The sequence below is a fragment of the Microcaecilia unicolor genome, chromosome 3 (genome assembly GCF_901765095.1).
Source record: "Microcaecilia unicolor chromosome 3, aMicUni1.1, whole genome shotgun sequence".
In the NCBI taxonomy this organism is placed as follows: domain Eukaryota; kingdom Metazoa; phylum Chordata; class Amphibia; order Gymnophiona; family Siphonopidae; genus Microcaecilia; species Microcaecilia unicolor.
The window spans coordinates 239,445,518-239,465,345 of record NC_044033.1 but is presented as its reverse complement, the minus strand read 5'-3'; the positions used below and the strand labels follow the sequence as shown (position 1 = coordinate 239,465,345).

At 43.8% G+C, this 19,828-nt stretch overlaps 1 protein-coding gene across 1 annotated transcript in view; it reads left to right on the top strand.

Annotated features, from left to right (window-relative positions):
• Nucleotides 1–1,986: 1,986 nt before the first annotated feature.
• Nucleotides 1,987–19,828, top strand: part of LOC115464482 (vomeronasal type-2 receptor 26-like) — a 70,197-nt gene continuing 52,355 nt past the window's right edge. The window contains exons 1-3 of the mRNA XM_030194856.1: nt 1,987–2,119; nt 2,794–2,830; nt 4,788–5,079. Coding sequence (XP_030050716.1) covers nt 1,987–2,119; nt 2,794–2,830; nt 4,788–5,079 — 462 coding nt within the window. The remainder of the gene's footprint in view (nt 2,120–2,793; nt 2,831–4,787; nt 5,080–19,828) is intronic.

Below are 19,828 nucleotides of genomic sequence, written 5' to 3'. Positions count from 1 at the left end.
GAGGTCTTTTTATAGGTAAATTAGCAGATTTTTGGGCATCTGAGTCGGAGCCGGTTTTCGAGGTGTCCACTCAGTCCCACGTCATCACGTGACCCACAAGAAGAGCTTCTAAAACTGTTTCAGTACTATAATTTTGCTGAAAACTGGACTGCCTGGGGTACAAAGCCAGAGTTGTATTAATGGAAGATGAGAGTTGATGAAAAACAATTTTTTCTATGATTTTTGACAGAAAGTAAAGATTCGATACTGGCCTATAATGTGCCAGGATAGCTGGATCCAACAATTTCTTTTTTTAATATGGGCTGAATAACAGCCATCTTCCATATGGATGGTACCTGACCAGAATTTAAGCTATGGTTAATAATTTCTAAAAAAAGGTGGACAAATCATTAGCTCTGGTAACTTTATTCATTCCCCAAAGTGATTGCAAGTATCCACCCCTCACTAGTGATGGAACACATTTCAACAAGTGTCAAGGGAACCCACCTTACCCCTTACTATCCTCCCCCCTTTAACAAAGCCACACTAGCGGCTGTCATGTGATAATGCTAACAACGCCCATTTACTTTGAATGAGCTTTGTCAGCATTAACGCACCACCAGACGCTAGCACGGCTTGATAAAAAGGGTCCTATACTTGTAACTGCCCCTATGGTGTAGCTGTGAGTGGGCCTAGGTGGACACAGGCCCACCCATTCTTGGCTGAGACCCACCCAGTGGCAGCATCACATTGCTCTCTTCTCCCCTCTACTCTGCGGTGTCCCAGCATCTGTGGTCCTGTGTCTAAACCTCATTCCTTCCCGGTGTCAGTACAGGCGTCCTCAGAGCCTACAGCGATTCATTCTCGCTGCTTGCGCCGGCCCCGCAGGCTTACATCTGCCATGTTCTGCCAGGCAGTGATGTCAGTGAGAGCAGAACATGGCAGATGGAAGCCTGCCAGGCCAGCGCAAGCAGCGATAATGAATCACTGCAGGCGCCAAGAACACCTGTATGATACACTGGGGAGGGACAGTGTTCAAAGAAAGGAACACAGATGCTGGGATGCTACAGAGGAGATGGAGGAGATGTGGAATATGTGGAAAACATTTTGATCTTCAAAAATATGTATGGGAAGATATTTGTTGTGTAGTGTGGTGGTGGTGGGTGGGGGGGGGGGGGGGTGGCACGTGCGCGTGGAAGGGCCCATCCAAAATACCAAGTCTGGTTACGCCTCTGTTTGTTCCCCCACCCTCACCTAACGCCGGCTCTGTCAATAGCAAATCCATGCTGACAGTCTTCTTAGTCTTGCCCCAGGCCAGAGAGGCAAAAGCCATAAACAAAACTCCTCCCACACCACCCTCTCTAAATTTAGCTGTGTTTTTATTTTGTTTTGCAGGAAAGTTGTTATTTCTACCTGTGTTTGAAACTCTCTTTGCAGTTGTCAAGTGTATTCTTTAATCCATCATGAAGATAGTATTGTTTAAAATTAAAAGATGACAACCACAATACTTTATAAAATATGAAGGGAATGTAATGTCACTGATTATAATCATTTTCTTGTCACTGAAATTTTCTATATAATTAATATTTGTTAGTTAATGAACATGCAATTTCTATAAGATATATTAAGAAAGCACAAAAAAAAATCAAAAGTATATTTAATGTCAAACACACATATCTGGAGAAGACATCCCTTGAGTCTGAATCTTTCAGGAGCAGGACTCTATAAAGATTTAACAGTGCCCTCACCAGCTGCTGAATCACAGCTAATAATACAGAGATCTGTGCAACATCAGTATGATACTTGTGCTGTCTTTCCTCAACCTCCTGTGTGTCTTTGCACAGATTTAGTGGTCTGAACTTTGAAAATTTTTGGTCATAATATGACTTTTTTTCTGCAAATTATTTTAATATCCAAGACCTCTTAAACTTCCTCCTCATACCACAATTACAGAACAGGACAAGCAGGTGTTTGTTTCATAGGAAAAACTGATTCACAACCTGAAAGATGGCAGCAATTCTGGTCCTGGTTTTGATACTTTTCTACATTCAATGGAAGACCACCGAGAGCCAGTATCCATCAATGAAATATGGAAGTGTAAAACCAGGATACCACAAGGATGGAGACATCATGATTGGGGGTATTGTTACAATGACAGAGTTATCAATCCCAGGTCCACTGTCCTATACAACTTTTCCCACATGGGATTATACTTATGTGTAAGTAGCGCAGTGGCTTAGTTCCTATTGGAGTCACACTTATGATTCATATGTTTAGGACTTATGATTCATATGTTTAGGACAATCTCTGACTTGAACTGCCAATTTGATTTGCAGCTTAATGAAGGATCTTTAGATAAGAGAGACCTTCTTGGGATGTTACATTTGCCTAACACCATTCAATGGGATGCTAGGAATTTAATCATGATCTGAGGGTTTACAGTTATAAATCAGGGTCTGTCAATAAATTAATTGCCATTACCAAACACACAGAGGTAGATATTCAAAATCATTTAAGCAGTTAACTTCAGGTTTAACCACATTTGTCTTTTTTTTCTTATTTGGAGCTAGCAAACTGAAAACCTTAGGTTAGATATCAAAATATCTTGTCTGTGTTAAAAGGAGATGATGACAGAATTCTTCCCCGGGTTTAGCTTAAATTCAACAGGAGAGTAGAGATATTCATTCCCATTTTGGTCAAATTTATTCCACTTAAGTTTAGGACTATATATTAAGCGGTCCTATTTAAATGGATAGTGTGATTGAAACAAAGCATCAAAGCAGTTGAATAAGTCATTTGCTTATCTTTATGCAGAGATCACCCTGCTGAATATTGACCTTACACAGTCCAGGTAAACTGATGAGAAACCTCTCAGCTGAATTCTTACTTAGGTCAAGGTATAAAATGTGCAAAACTAGTGGCCTTAACAATGTCATATAAGCAAACTTTTTCATCACCATAAAAATCTAAGAGGTCGGTATTCAAAGTGGCATCCAACCAGTCAGTGCCGCAGAATATCACACTAACCACTAAAAACAAAACCAGCTATTTTGTGTGTGGTTAGAGAGCAGAGTCAGCACTTATGTAGATAAGGGCAGATATTCAGCAGTTACATGCATATGTAGACCTCATGAATAGGACTGGTTAAAAGACTTTTAGTTATTTCTATGACCTTGTTTCGTAGGGAGCTTTTAGGGATCTGTACCCAGAAAATTTTCAGTTTGGTTTCCTCTTTCATTTGCTTTTGAATCATGAAAGATCATTTTTTTTCATCAGTGTCCTGGTTAACCCCCTTTTGAAGAAACCTTCACTTGATCTTTTAATTCCACCAAACTATAGGCCTGTTCTTCCTTTTGTAAAGTTATTGAGAGAACAGTTTTCTCCCAACTCCTACGCATCTCTTTGGTTTTATCATTGGCTTTTTATCTAATGAATCACAAGTTTCTTCTTTGCTGTTTTGTGAATTCTGAGCTCTCTGGTATTAAAGTGGTTCAACTCCTTTCTTACTGATCTTGCTTCTCAGTCTGTGCCCATTTTATATCCACTCCTCCATTTCATCTGTGGTGTTCCTTGGGGTCACCCCTTCTCTTTCAACATGTTTCTTAGTCCTCTTGTCACTGTTGTTCAGAATGAAGGTTTCTTGTATTACTTCTATGTTATTGACATTCTTGAGTTTGTTCTGCAAAATTATCTTACCTAGATTCAACATTGCCTCAATTCAATATCTTTTTGGTTTCAATCTAATCACTTGACCTTGATTGCTTCTAAAATGGTCACCTGTTGAATGACAGGTGCAAAGGACTGTCTCTCATTTTCTCTTTGTTGACTAATTTAAATACCTTGGCATTTACATCAACCAGCACCTCTATCTTGAACCTTACATCTCACATGTTATTCATATTTGCTCATGACCATTGCAGCAGTTTAGATAAATGTGGACTTATGTTGACCAAGAATCTCAGATTATGTTCCTGCATGCTCACATCATATCTCAACTGGATTACTGTAACACTGAGTATGTCAGCTTCCAACAGCTACTTCTTCAATATCTTCAATCAGTACAAAATACCATAATCTGACTTTGTCATGCTCATAGGTCTGATCACATTACACTACTCCTCTGTTGCTATCACTGATTTCCAGTCATGTTTCAAATTCAGTTCAAACTCTTGACTCTGGTCCATAGAGCTGCCTATACCAGTATCCTTCCCTATTTGGCTGAATTTATCATCCCATACTCATCTCCACATTTTTTATGTTCATCATATTCCTTGTGGCTTTTCATACCTCTGCCTTCATTGATGCATCTTGATACCACTAGACATTCAACACTTTGTGGAATTTACGTGGAAGTTATCAATATGGGCTACCATTAAGTCAGGTTATTTTATTGTTCAGCCATGTTATAGAATAAGGGGGATAACAAAATATACTGTTCACATCTCCAGGTATGAGTATTTACCCCAGTTCTGTGGCTGATGTATGTGCTCACATCTTATGCTAATTTTCTGTAAAGGAGGGTAGGTTCCATTTTATAGAATTGCTCCCATCTTGGTGATATTCAGCCTGAATACAGATAGCCTTTGCATTTACATTTAGGCCTAAAACTATAAACATAATGACAGACAGCCTGAGATTAATCTGTATATTCAGTGTCACTGCCTATCTATATAGCAGTGCTTAATATATTTATTTTTTCAAACTCTGCAGCTGGTTTTTAAAAACACACACAGACCATTGGCTTTGAAAATAGTTTCACTGCTTTCTTTCCATCTTTTAGTGAGTGATTAATTGTCTGATCTTCACAGTAACCTTACGGACAACTATTTTGACTACCTGGCCTTTGTTTCTGCATTGGAGGAGATTAACAATAGCTCAGAGCTCTTACCCAACATCACACTAGGGTTTCATCTTTATGAATCTTACTTCAGTCCATTCTTTGTATTTGGGACTGCCATGAGTATATTTACTGGTATGGACACCTGGGTTCCTAATTATCGATGCAAAACATCTGGCAAGCTGGCTGCTATCATTGAAGGCCTTACATCAGAGAAATCAAGTCAGTTGTCCAATACATTCAGGATGTACCACTATCCACAGGTAAAGAGACTGTTCTGTTTTCTTTTACTGTATAATCCATTAAGAAAGAGTGAAGGATGGGGAACGCTGTGATGAACCAGTTTAAATTAAAAAGACCACTGGGAGGGGACAGAGTGGCTAATTGCATTTAGGTCTTCTTTTCAGTGCCTATGTTTGCTTACCAAGGGGCCCCTTTACTATGCTGCGTTACAAAGTGGCGTTAACCTGCCCTTGCCTGGGGTTTCTCAGTAAAAATGGACTTTTTCTAATTTTTCCATTAAAGACCATGCGTTATTGTTGCCATTAGTGTGCAGACATTAAAAAAAATTAGGCAGTAAGAGCTCACAGGTGATTCCCACGCTAATCAATAAGGAGGAAATATAAAGCATTGAAAATTTGGTGCTGATAAAATTAAGCACTGAGCACTATTCTATACAGGGAACGTACCCCTTAAAGAATAGTATTTGGTGTGGATCCCGCACCTAACTTTTAGGGCACTGTACTTAAGCCTGCTAAAAGCATGAGTAAATGCTGGTACCCAGCTGAGGCAAGCTTCATGCGAAGTTTGCAAATCTGCATGCAAATTTTAGTAATGCCTCTGTCTTGCTCCTGATTATACCCTCTTTTAAGATTGATTGAAGTTAGGTGCCATGCTTTATAGAATACAAATTAACAATATCAATGTCTCTGGTAACATTCAACTACTTATAAACACAAACCAGGACTCAAAAGCTCTGCTTGCTTAAGACCTCCAGACAAATGAGCCACCTTGCACAATGAGATAATTGGATCAACATATATAACGCTCACTGCTATGCTTTAACTGTAAATACAGGCGTGCTTGCTCTGATTAACCAAGCATGATTAGCATGAAATGTTGCCAAGCTTAATGCAATTACAGGCCTGCTCGCTTTGAATGTAAACTTGCAAATTGCTTCCTACAGCGCCTTAAACACTGATATGAATACCAGTAAAACACTCCTAACCATTTTCTGCATCACCCTACTTTCTCACGCAAACATTACCTACGACCCAGACAACAATAACACCATAACCCACAAATTGCACAGCACTCACACACACACAATGCCCACCCTGAAGAGCATCGATAACAAGCCAACCACAACACACCAACTCCATGCACAGCCTATGAACAACCTAACAAACCAAAACAACACAGACAACAACAACCCCATTACTTACAAATCATACAACACTCACACAGACACAATGTACGCCCCAAACAGCACCCATAATAACTCACCACCAACCCACCAACCATATGCACAACCTTTTGACAACCCACCAAACCAAAGACACAACAACCAATCAAGAGGAATAGCCTCCGGAAACGAGCACAATCGACAAAATGAGGAAAACAATAACAACAACAAATTCAACCACCGAAGGAACAGACAACTAATAAAAATAAACACGTCTAACCCTCCCTTGGAACCATATCGCTCAATTCATCTAGGATACATCAATGCAAGATCAGCAGTAAGGAACTCAGTACACATACTAGACTGGATCATCGCAGATAAACTAGACCTCCTATTTATCACAGAAACCTGGCTCCATAGTCCTACACATCCAGCCATATTAGAAATATGCCCACCAGAATACAAAATCACCCACTGGACAAGGAATAATTTACAAACCCGAATTCACCATCACAATCACGGGTGAATCTACCTCCCCACAACTCGAAATTGCATCGACAAGAATAAACCATCCAAATCTAACAGGTCACCTCAACACAATCCTATTCTACAGACCCCCAGGGAAATGGCAAGACTCCCAAACACATGGACTTCATCTCGAATTCCTGCGTATCTTCCTCAAACATCCTCATACTAGGAGACATCAACTTACACCTAGAAGATGACACCTCATTAAGCACACGAGAGTTCAAAGAATTCCTAAAACTCTGGGATCTACAAGCACCTTACATGCAACCGACTCACGAAAAAGGACACACACTAGATATCATAACGAACAAATTCGAATCGGATTCAACCATCATGATCACGGACACAAGTTGGACACCTACACTATGGTCAGACCACCATAAAGCAAATGTCACTCTCTGCTGGCGAAAAACACACTTAAACACGACCAATAAACCCGAGCGAACAACATACACAACGAGAGGAAAAATAGACTCCGCGACATTCTGGCAACAGATCTACCAGTACGAATGGAAAACAAACGCTGACACCATCCAATTCCTCCAAGAATGGGATGAGCTATGTACAACAACATTAGACAAAATCGCCCCAACCCAAACCAGAACATCACACAGGAAAAAAACAAACCCATGGTTCACCGAAGAGCTGAAAAAACTTAAAACACAAGTCAGGAAACTAGAACGAGCTTGGAACAAAAAGAAAGACGAACAAACACTAAACGACTGGAAACTACTTCGGAGAAAATACAAATACACCATAAAACAAACAAAAAGACAACACTACAAAACAATAATAGGACCAAATTACAAAGACACACATAAACTCTTCAGCCTTGTGAACAAACTGCTAGATACCACACCAGTTACAAATAACGGTGAAAATATACCAGACGTCGACAACCTTGCGAAGTACTTCAAGGAGAAAATCATACTATAACGACACAAAATACCCGCCAGTCCCATAGAATACGCCACTCTTCTAGACTGTCTGGACCCAGAAGAAGGAGCACACCCAGCAGACAGAACCTGGACCGAGTTCGAACCACTACCAGAAGACCTCATCTCTAAAACTCTCAAAAAATATGCCAAATCCAACTGCAAACTAGACGCATGCCCAAACAGCCTCATGAAATCAGCCCCTCAACAATTCACAACTGACCTAACGAATCATGTAAATTTCATGCTACAAAATGGACTCTTCCCAAAAGAAAAAGGAAAAATCTTACTCACCCCAATTCCAAAAGACACAAAGAAAAACTTGAGCGAAATTACCAACTACAGACCAGTAGCATCCATACCACTAATAACCAAGTTAACCGAAGGGATGGTAACCAAACAACTCACAAACTATCTAAACAAACACTCAATACTGCATGATGCCCAATCCGGATTCCGGTCGAACCATAGCACTGAAACAGTACTAGTCACCCTTATGACCAAATTCAAGCAAATAATAGCAACCGGGAACAATATACTCCTCCTACAATTTGACATGTCAAGCGCCTTTGACATGGTCGACCACGAAATCCTACTACACATACTTGAATACTTCGGCATTGGAGGAAATGTCCTAAGCTGGTTCAAGGGGTTCCTAACCCTGCGCTCGTATCAAGTTACATCACACTCAACCACGTCCAAGGCATGGATACCTGAATGTGGAGTTCCACAAGGATCACCCCTCTCACCAACTATTTTCAACCTAATGATGATCCCCCTAGCAAAACTCCTATCAAACCATAACCTCAATCCACATATATACGCTGATGATGTGACAATATATATCCCCTTCAAACATGACATCAAAGAAATCTCCAACGAAATCAATCAAAGCCTACACATCATGAACACATGGGCAGACACATTCCGTCTGAAATTAAATGCAGAAAAAACTCAATGCCTGGTACTCACCTCCCAACACAACACCAACGAATTCAACGTGATAAACACACCAAACCTAAACCTTCCAATATCAGAAACGCTAAAGATCCTTGGAGTCACTATCGACCGCCACATAACACTGGAAACCCACGCAAACAACACAACTAAGAAGATGTTCTACTGCATGTGGAAACTGAAAAGGATAAGACCACTCTTCCCAAGATTCGTCTTTCGTAACCTAGTGCAATCCCTCGTCCTCAGCCATCTGGATTACTGCAACTCATTATACGCAGGCAGCAAAGAGCAAACACTGAGGAAACTTCAAACAGCCCAGAACACAGCAGCCAGACTCATCTTCGGAAAACCAAAATATGAAAGGGCAACACCACTACGAGAGAAACTACACTGGCTTCCACTGAAGGAACGCATCACCTTCAAGGTATGCACACTAGTCCACAAGATCATCTACGGCGAAGCCCCAGCCTACATGTCCGAGTTGATTGACCTACCACCCAGAAATGCTAGGAGATCTTCCCGAACATACCTCAACCTCCATTTCCCAACTTTCAAGGGCGTGAAATACAAGACGCTACACGCGTCAACCTTTTCTCACACGAGCACGCAGCTTTGGAACTCACTGCCATGCAACTTAAGAGCGATCCACGAACAAGCATCCTTCCGCAGATTACTGAAGACCCACTTGTTTGAGACAATCTACGGAAAAAACCAAAACACATAGAGTCTACACTCACCTACATCAATGCATCACACATCCACTCAAGATCTCTCTTTCCCCCCAATTCCACATTACTCATACATATACTTACAGGAATAGGTAAACCATGTGCCTATATGTCTTAACACTGCCCTTAAAAACTTCCTATTATCTCCTCCCAAAGTCTCCCTGTTGATGTCCCATTGTGATATTCCTAATGATAATTTGATTATCTCGCATAACTTGTACAATGTAATCCATAACCAATTTGTATCAACTGTATTCTCTTTATTCATTTCTTATTGTAAGCCACACTGAGCCCGCAAAGAGGTGGGAAAATGTGGGATACAAATGCAAACAATAAATAAATAAATAAATAAATAAATCTACTTCGAGTAAGTGCTGTAACAAACAGTTATTTCACCAGTATAATGTAATAATATTTTTTGTGTATAGAGTACCCTCAGATAAAACCACCGTAACTGCAGTCAATAATGCTGCTAAAACGTGGTATAGCACTTCTTTCATTAGGTAACTCTAACTATGTTTTTGGGGAGAGCAACCTCTGCTCACATTTTTTTATGCATCCCAAACACCACAGTGCTATAAAATCACTTATTCTTTTTTCAAAAATACATATACTAAGTGAAAAAACTGTGCACTTATCTCGTAAGTTCTTGCCTTCCTGGCAGAACTGTATTGCCTTGCTGAAACATTTAGCAATTGCCTTCCCCTGGAACCACCCGACTCCGCGGGGTTTCAATCACTTTCCTCAGGGACAAAGGGTTAAGGCTGCATAAATCGCTTCTTCCTCTTTTTTTGTCTCAAGCAATCCACAAAACAAGGCCTTGTTTTGTGGATTGCTTGAGACAAAAAAAGAGGAAGAAGCGATTTATGCAGCCTTAACACTTTGTCCCTGAGGAAAGTGATTGAAACCCCGCGGAGTCGGGTGGTTCCAGGGGAAGGCAATTGCTAAATGTTTCAGCAAGGCAATACAGTTCTGCCAGGAAGGCAAGAACTTACGCGATAAGTGCACAGTTTTTTCACTTAGTGTATGTATTTTTGAAAAAAGAATAAGTGATTTTATAGCACTGTGGTGTTTGGGATGCATAAAAAAATGTGAGCAGAGGTTGCTCTCCCCAAAAACATAGTTAGAGTTACCTAATGAAAGAGGTGCTATACCACGTTTTAGCAGCATTATTGACTGCAGTTACGGTGGTTTTATCTGAGGGTACTCTATACACAAAAAATATTATTACATTATACTGGTGAAATAACTGTTTGTTACAGCACTTACTCGAAGTAGATGGCTTTTGAGTCCATGCTTTATAGAATAGCATGTAGCGAGATGCACACATACATTTTTAATACTGCCAATTAATATCAATAATTGGTTGTCAGAACCCAATTACTGATGTTTCTGAGCTCATTAGTCAATGTATACACAAAGATGAGTGTGGATATTTGGGTGTGACATATAAATTCTGGGGGTTAGTGTACAGTAATGAAGCTGCGTTAACTGATTAGCAAAGGAACATCCACTCTCCACATGCCAACCAGTTAACGCATGGTTAGTGCCTGAGCCCTTTCGCTTGCTAAATAGGTGTTGGTAGAAGCTCATGCCCTATTTTCTTTTGCCTCCTGCCAGATCCTTTCAGTACAGTATGCTCACTCTCGAGATTACTCTTATTTTATGACCTGGTTGTGGAACAAGGTTCCTCCCTATATAAAATCTATTAATGATATTTTAAGATTTTGTAAGGCTGTTAAATCTTAATTGTTTTAATCTAGCAATTTGATAAGTTGAAATGGAATTTGTCAGACTGGAACCATTGTTTAATTAAATTTTGCTATATGTTGTACTGTTTTATTATATTATGAATGCAAAGTGACGCACATTGGGAAAATTAATCCGAATCATAGTTGCCTGATGCTAGGGTCCAACTTAGGAGTCAGCACTCTAGAAAAAGATCTATGCTGAAATCTTGTGCCCAGTGTGTGGTGGCAGCCAAAATAGCAAACAAGATGCTAGGAATTATTAGGAAACAGATGCAAAATATTATAATGTCTCTGTATCACTCCATGGTTCGACCTCATCTTGAGTATTGCTTTCAATTCTGGTCTCTGTATTTCAAAAAAGATATAGCAGAATTAGAAAAGGTTCAAAGAAGAGCAACGAAAATGACAGAGAGGATGAAACTCCTCCTGTATGAGGAAAGGCTAAAGAGGTTAGGGCTCTTCAGCTTGGAAACGAGAAGGCTGAGGGGGGGATATGTTTGAGGTTTATAAAATCCTGAGTGGTGTAGAACGAATTAGTGAATCAATTTTTCACTCATTCAAAAAGTACAAAGACCAGGGGGCACTCATTGGAATTGCATGGAAATACGTTTAAAACAAATAGGAGGAATTATTTTTTCACTCAAAGAATAGATAAGCTCTAGAACTTGTAGATGGAGGATGAGGTAACAGCGGTTAGAGTATCTGGGTTTAAAAAAGGTTTGGACAAGTTCCAGGAGGAAAAGTCCATAGACTATTATTCAGATTGACATGGGGGAAAACCACTACTTGCCCCGGGATTGGTAGCATGAAATGTTGTTACTAATTGGGTTAATGCTAGGTACTTTTGACCAGGGGCGTATCTGCGTTTGGCCACAGGGGCCTGGGCCCCCACAGATTTTGCCCTGGACCCCCCTACTGCCGCCGTGGGTACCTTTGCTGGCGGGGGACCCCAACCCCCACCAGCCGAGGTCCGCTTCCTCCTGCCGCTGCGAGGTTTTTTAAGTTCATCGGGATTCGTCCTCCGTCACTCTGTGCTGCTGTTCAAAGAAGCTGCTAGCTGAATGCAGTTTCGGACTGAGTCTGACGTCGCTGCTGCACGTTGTACGTGCAGGACGTCAGACTCATGTACAACGTGCAGCAGCGACGTCAGACTCAGTCCGAAACTGCATTCAGCTAGCAGCTTCTTTGAACAGCAGCACAGAGTGACGGAGGACGAATCCCGATGAACTTAAAAAACCTCGCAGCGGCAGGAGGAAGCGGACCTCGGCTGGTGGGGGTTGGGGTCCCCCGCCAGCAAAGGTACCCACGGCGGCAGGGGGGGGGGGCGGTCGGAAATGGCGGCGGTGGCGGCTGGGGGGGGGCTATAATGTTCCCTCTCACTCTGGCTTCGGCCCCCGCTACCGCCGACTTTCAGATACTCCCCTGCTTTTGACCTGGATTAACCTCCATTGGTTAGCAGGATACTAGGCTAGATGACCAAGGCTCTGACCCAGTATGGATAATCTTACATTCTGTAACCCGTTCTGGGCACTGTAGGGAGGACAGGCTAAATAATGGAATAAATAAATAAATATTAAAAGGACTCTTCAATATTTGGAACCTGGGTCTTGCTCCCAGCATGCTGGGACACCGACTACCTCTTCGGGTCAGGTACCCCAAGACTCAGGCCAAAAAGCAAACAGAACAGATGGGGAGTATTGTCACTGGCAGAACTTACTATGGTAGGTCATAGGGTATTAAGCCAATATATTATTTCAGTTTAGTTTCCTTTATCAGTCTAGGCGCAAAGAATTTCACTCTCACTCCAAAGAAACACTTTTCACTTCAAGGTTTGTATTTTACGCAAACAAACGTTACTAAAACTCTGCAACAGGAAGCAATCCAAAGTTCAACTTGATTTCACAACAGGTAGTTCACTTGATTTCAAACTGTGTCTTACATCCAACAGTGTGCTTGCTGAAAGCAGTTTAAAAATCAGTGAGCATCTAAGGAGATTTCTCTTATCTATTCAAGTTAATGGTCTCTTATTAATCTTATGAGTATTCACATATATACAACTCCACCAGTCCAATTCCCATCCTTGTTGATGGAATAAGCCAAGCCTATGTCTGCAGCGGTTGTTGTCTCGAGCTGTCCCCCATTGGTCTTTACCCAGCTTGTGAAACCATTCAGGACCAGACCTCCCTTGTCTGTCCTCTTCTCCAGTGATGCACTTCCATGAGCTGTGAACTCTGGCACCAAAGAGGCTCCTTCCTTCACTGCTCAAGGGATGGAGTAGATCCTTTTCTCACTACCCAGAGCACTCCTCTTATGTAATTACTGCTTTTGGTTGTCAGTGACTGCTCTTTATTCCAGCCTTAGTTTATTTGGCAGGGGTGAAGGCAACCAAAGACTATGTGCTCACTAGAACACTAACTTTTATTACTTTCAAACTGCATCCCAACTGTGACACCTAGAGGCTCATTTTTGAAAGAGAAAAACATCCAAAAAGTGTTATAAAGCAGCATTGGATGAATATTTTTCTCAAAACGTCTAAATTGGTATTTTTGAAACCTATCTAGCAGATGTTTTCTATACAATTCATCTGCAGTGCATCAAAATCAGAAGGGGGCATGTTGGGGCATTGTGGAGGTGGGATTAGGGCGAGTTTAGTGTTATGATTGGGAATGTGAGCCCTTGTGCCCTGACTGAGCACGGGGAAGATGGAGTGCCACCGCGCTCAGTCAGGCAGCCAGACAACCCCAAGCTTCACCTGCACTTAGCCACTGCCCCCCAGGAGTTGAGCCCCTGGGTTCAAGCGGCCGGCAGGACTTCCGGAACCAGCGGGCTTGCGTGACCACTGACCAGACAAGCGGGAGCGCAGACACAGTCCCGGAGCAAGGAGTCAGCGAAGCATCAAAAACAGAAAACAGTCCGAAGTCTGGGCTGGCAGCAACACAGCGTGTAGTCAAGAATCAGTCCGAAGGTCTGGGCAGGCAGCAACACAGCGCGTGGTCAGTAAACAATCCGAGGTCAGGAACACAGGAAAACACTGGAACAGATGAAGACCACAACCTCCACGCGAATAGAAGCCAAAGCATGGAATGACTGGAAACAGGGCTTTAAATAGTGCAGGGATTAGGCTCAACCATGTGCAGTTGTTCCAAGATGGCCACCCCCATCAGAGGAGATGCTCTACGCCCAAATATGGGCTTCCTTCCTGAAGCTGCTCAACTCCACGATGGCTGCTACAAGCTGAGATGCCAACTCCAAGATGGCCGTCCTATCCTGGAGATACCACATCCAAGATGGCCACCGCATCCTCGAATGCCCATACCCTGCGTGAGCAGGCTGCACCTCTGGAGGAGTGTAGCAGAGCATAACATTTAGGCATGCCTAACACTTGGACGTTTTATTACGATAATGGAGCAAAACAATAACGTCTAGGTTGAAAACCTCAAAGTTTTGCTCTAGGCCTGTTTGTAGAATGATTAAGGGACAAAAAGGTGCCCTGAATGACCACTGGATGAAATCAGAGATGACCCCCTCCTACTGCCCCGGTGGTCCCTGACCACCTCCCATCCCCAAAGATGTGAATAAAAAAAGTACTTACCATGCCTCTGTGACAGTCTCAGATGTTATAGCCAGGTGCATTGGCGTAGAAAGCAGGTCCTTGGAGTAGTCTAATGGCCTGTGCAGTGCATTGTAGAGCGGAGGACCCAGGCCCATATCTCTATCTACCTTACACTTGTGGTGGAAAGTGTGATCTCTCCAAAGCTCACCAAGACCCTTCAGTACCCACATATAGGAGACTCCCTCACATATAAGGGCTATAGTAGTAGTGTGCAATTTATACTTTATTTTGTATTTGCTATACCACCATTGCAAAGGCCTTTGGTCACAGCATATTTCGACAAAACAGTCAACAAATAAAAGAATAGAATTTGAGTACAGGAAAATTAGGCAATCATATGAGGAAAGGAGGGGGAGTCTGTTCACTGGTCTTTCAAGTGTAGGACATTGAAGGCATTGTCTTTCGGGTGGGTTTTGGAGGGCTCAATAGAAAAGGGAGGAAAGGTGAGATGTGTACCTGGGAGCTTTTATATGAAGTCCACTACAGTGCCCCTTAGGGTTCCCCATTGCTCTCCTGGACTTTTTTTTCGAAAATGGACCAAAAAGATAACACACAGAGCACAAAATTATGTTACATGTATTTTGAAAAAAAAAAAGAAGATTTTACTTTTTCAAAAATGGCTATAGTTTTCTATTCGGATATGGTATGTTTAGCACAAAATCTGACTTAAACATCAAATCGAAAATGCCCCTCCTAGTCTCTATCTAACCTCTCAAACATTTTCCTTTTCAACTACCTCATAAAAACACCCCTTGGGCAGGATCTCTTACCATCCTTTCTACTCAATCTCATCCATCAGAAACTCTGGAGAGTTCTCCCCTGATGTTTAGTAATCCCCATTATACTAAGGGATTACTTATGTTACAAATAAACATATTCAGAAACATACTTTAAAAAAATAAACAATTCTGAAATGAAAATTACAAAAGAAAAACAAGTGCATACAAATCCATGACATACAGATAACTGGGAGACAGCAATTATACCAAACTTTAAAAAGAAGAAAAACCAATATGAAAAACAATCCCCAAAAACAATAATTATAACTTGCTCATATAAATCAACCAAATGAATAAGAAATTAAGCTTTTATCTTTTTCTTACAAAAAGTTTACATGTACATCGGGTCAAAAGAATTATTCTCTCAAATGTTCACAGGCACTTGCAGGGAAATGTTATGAAGAAAGATGCCCCTACTGCTAAAACCCTAGTCTGCCTGTCAGGTTCTCAGGTTCAGAGCCCGCGGGGCCGGGCTCTGGAGCAAACGTGAGCCCTTGGGCTGCTGACGAGGAGCGACAGCAGCAGGCAAAACCCATCAACCAATGCTGGGCAAGCACACCGGCACCGGCAGGACTGCAGGTACCGCCCAGTGAGCCGGAACACACAGACTGGAATCCCCCAGACAGGAGGACACAGGACTGGAACACTGGACTGGCACACACCGGACTTGAATACACACCGGACCGGAACACACTGGACTGGAGCACACACCGGACCGGAACACACTGGACTGGAGCACACCGGACTGGAACACACTGGACTGGTCCGTACAGCTTCACCTGCACTTAGCCACTGCCTCCCCCAAGGGTTGAGCCCTTGGGTTCGAGTGGCCGGCAGGACTTACCGGATACCGGATGATACAGGGACCAGGACTGGAAACAGAAGTACTCCTAAATCCTAAACTGACCTAAGAGCTCCCAAGCCCTAAACCAGCAGAAGTGTTCCTAACAGCAAACTAACAAAAGGACTTCCTAAGCCCTATACTAACAGGAGTGCCCCTAGGCACTGACCTAACACAGGTGCTCTGAGCACCAAGCTACAGAAGCTCTACAACTCTAAACTAACTAGGGTGCTCCCACGCACCAAATAACCAGAAGAGCTCCTAGCACTAAAAGGGAAGACAGGGGAGCCACCAGGGAAAAAAAAGGGAAGCTAAACACGAAGCCAAAAGTGCTTCCAAAGCACCAAACACAAACAGCAAAGACTGCAATGCTCCTAATAGCACCAACACCAGAAGTACTTCTAACAGCAAAATCTGCAGTGTTCCTAACAACACCAAACCCTGAAGTACTTCTATCAGCAACAGAACTTCCAAAGCCCTACACACAGCAATGCTTCCAAAACCAAGAGGGAAAAGCAGGGGAACCACAAGGGAAAAGCAGGAAAGCTAAACACACAGTCACCAGTGCACACTGCACTAACACTAACCTGGACCTTTAGCAAAAGCAAGCAGGGAAACTAGACACAAAGTCAGAAGTGCACACTGTACCACCCTACATAAAGCAAACGTTGCAAAGGCCCTGAAGGAAAGAACACCACTTCCTTATCAAGGCCCTCCCAGATGATGTCACACTCCCTAGATCCAGGCATACAGCACACAGAAACCCAGAGAGGCCCAACCCACACCAATGCAGCACCGTGAAGCACTTGAAGCCAGTACACCCAAAGAGAGGTAGCGCTAACTCAGTCCACACACACACAGCTGTAGTAAAGTGAAACAATTAGAGTCATGCTGCTGGAAGCTGCCAGCATAGAGAGAGAGAGAGAGAGCTACCTCAGAAAGGACAGACAAAAGAAACAGAAGCCAGCTAAGAAGCTGACCCCCAGGAAAAAGGTAAGTTTGTGAGGGGTTCTGACCACAATCATAATAGCACCTCCCCCTCAAGGCTCCCGTGTCCCCATGGGAGCTCCAGGTCTCCAAAGAAAATTTAGGTCTCCATGGGTAACTGTGATGAAATCTCCCAATGGGTTTCACAACATAAATTTGTACGGCTGGGCAGGAAGTAACAAGTACATCTGGAACTTGGAAACCAGAGTGGTTTTGGCAGCCACGAGGCTCTTTAGGACGACTGCTAGGCAGGATCAGAGTCTTGGATGCAACAAGTGGCGTCCAATTCAACAGGAACCCTCTCCTGAAGGAGTCCACAACTTCTTGACCTCCTGGCACTCCACTGTAGCAGCCAGAACTGGGCTAGAGCCAACACCCATCCTGGAATCTGAAGCCAGACATGAACTCAAACTGGACTTCATACTGGACCTTGCCTCTTGTCTGGAGCTGGAACTCAGAAGGAGTTCAACATCTTGGCTGAAATGGACACTCGGAGTAAACTCAGCATCTTGCCTGAGACTGCAACCTGATCCGGCCTCAGCATCTCGGCCGGAACTGCCACTCAATTCGTACTCAGCCTCTTGGCTGGACTCGGTACTCAGCGTAGAGTCAGCATCTCGGCCAGCACTGGAACTCGCTCCGGACTCAGCATCTTGGCCGGAACTGCAACTCACACCGGACTCAGCATCTTGGCCAGAACTGCAACCCACACCGGACTCAGCATCTTGGCTGGACTCGGTACTCAGTGTAGACTCAGCATCTCGACTGGACTCGGTACTCAGCGTAGACTAGGCATCTCGGCTGGCACTGGAACTCACTCCGGACTCAGCATCTTGACCGGGACTGCAACGTGATCCAGACATAGCATCTTGCCTGGGACTGGAACTCCAACTTGACCCGGACTCAGTATCTTGGCCGGGACTGCAACTTGACCTGGACTCAGCATCTTGACCGGGACGGCAACTCTCACCGGACTCAGCATCTTGGCCAGGACTGTAACTCTCACCGGACTCAACATCTTGACCGGAGCTGCCACTCAATTCTGATTCAGCATCTCGGCTGGACTCTGCACTCGGTGCAGACTCAGCACTCATTGCGGACTCATTATCTCAGCTGGGCTCTGCACTCAGTGTAGACTCAGCACTCATCGTGGACTCATCATCTCAGCTGGGTTCTGCACTCAGTGTAGACTCAGCACTCATCATGGACTCATCACTCGGTGTAGACTCAGCATCCCGGCTGGGACTGCAACTTGATCCAGACTCAGCATCTTGACTGGAACTACAACTCACTCCAGACTCAGCATCTTGACTGGAACTACAACTCGATCCAGACTCAGCATCTTGACTGGAACTGCAACTCGATCCAGCCTCAGCATCTTGACGAACTGCAACTCGATCCAGACTCAGCAGTTTGACTGGAACTACAACTCGATCCAGACTCAGCATCTTGACTGGAACTGCAACTCGATCCAGACTCAGCATCTTGGCTGCCACTGCTGCAACTCGATCCGGACTCAGCCTCTTGGCTGCCACTGCTGCAACTCGGAGTGGACACAGCATCACGGCTGGCTTCAGCACTCGGTGTAGACTCAGCCCACAGAGTGGACTCAGCATCTCGACTGGGACTGGCACTTGGTCCGGGACTACTAAGCCACCTTCTTTCAGCTTGGGCCTCAGGAGTATCCCGCAGGGCTGGATCCAATAGGAGTTGGAAGCAGTAAAAAAACAGCTTGGTAGAGGGATCCATAGCAGAAACTGGGTTTTCCTCGAATCCAAGCCAGGAGACACGCTTTCTCTCTGCGGCGGCTTCAGGGGTATCCTTCAAGGCTGGATCAGACAGAAGTGCAACCCGGTAATCCTGGAGTGTCATAAGCAGATCCAGATCAAAAATTGGGTTGGAACTGAGATCCGAACTGGAACTAGGAGGCTCGGTTTGAAGCGCCACTCGAACTGGACTCAAAAACTTGCCTCGAAGCACAGCATGGACTGGACTTGGAGACTCAATTAACAGCCCCACTCGGACTGGAATTGGAGGCGTGGTCAGTGTCCCTCGGACTGGACTCCGAGGCTTGCGTGGAGGCGCCACCTGGACTGGCACCGGAGGCTCAGTGAGAAGCCCCACCCGGACTGGAATCGGAGGCTCGGTCAGCAGCGTCCCATGGACTGGACTCTGAAGCTTGAGTGGAAGAGCCACTTGAACTGGCATTGGAGGCTGGGTCAGAAGCGTCCCTCGGACTGGACTCTGAAGCTTGGCTGGACGCGCTGCTCGGACTGGATTCAGAGGCTTGGCTGGGTGCGCTGCTGGGACTGGACTGGACCCCTGCTGGGCCCAGAGCATGGAATTCCCAAGAGGTCTCCTCTCAGCGACAGCTTCAGGAGTGTCCCACAAAACTGGATTCAAGACAAGGCTGCAGCGATATTCAGAGAGCGTGATAAAAGGGTCAATGTCCGAAACTGGGTTTTCAACGATCCCAAGCAGCCGGACA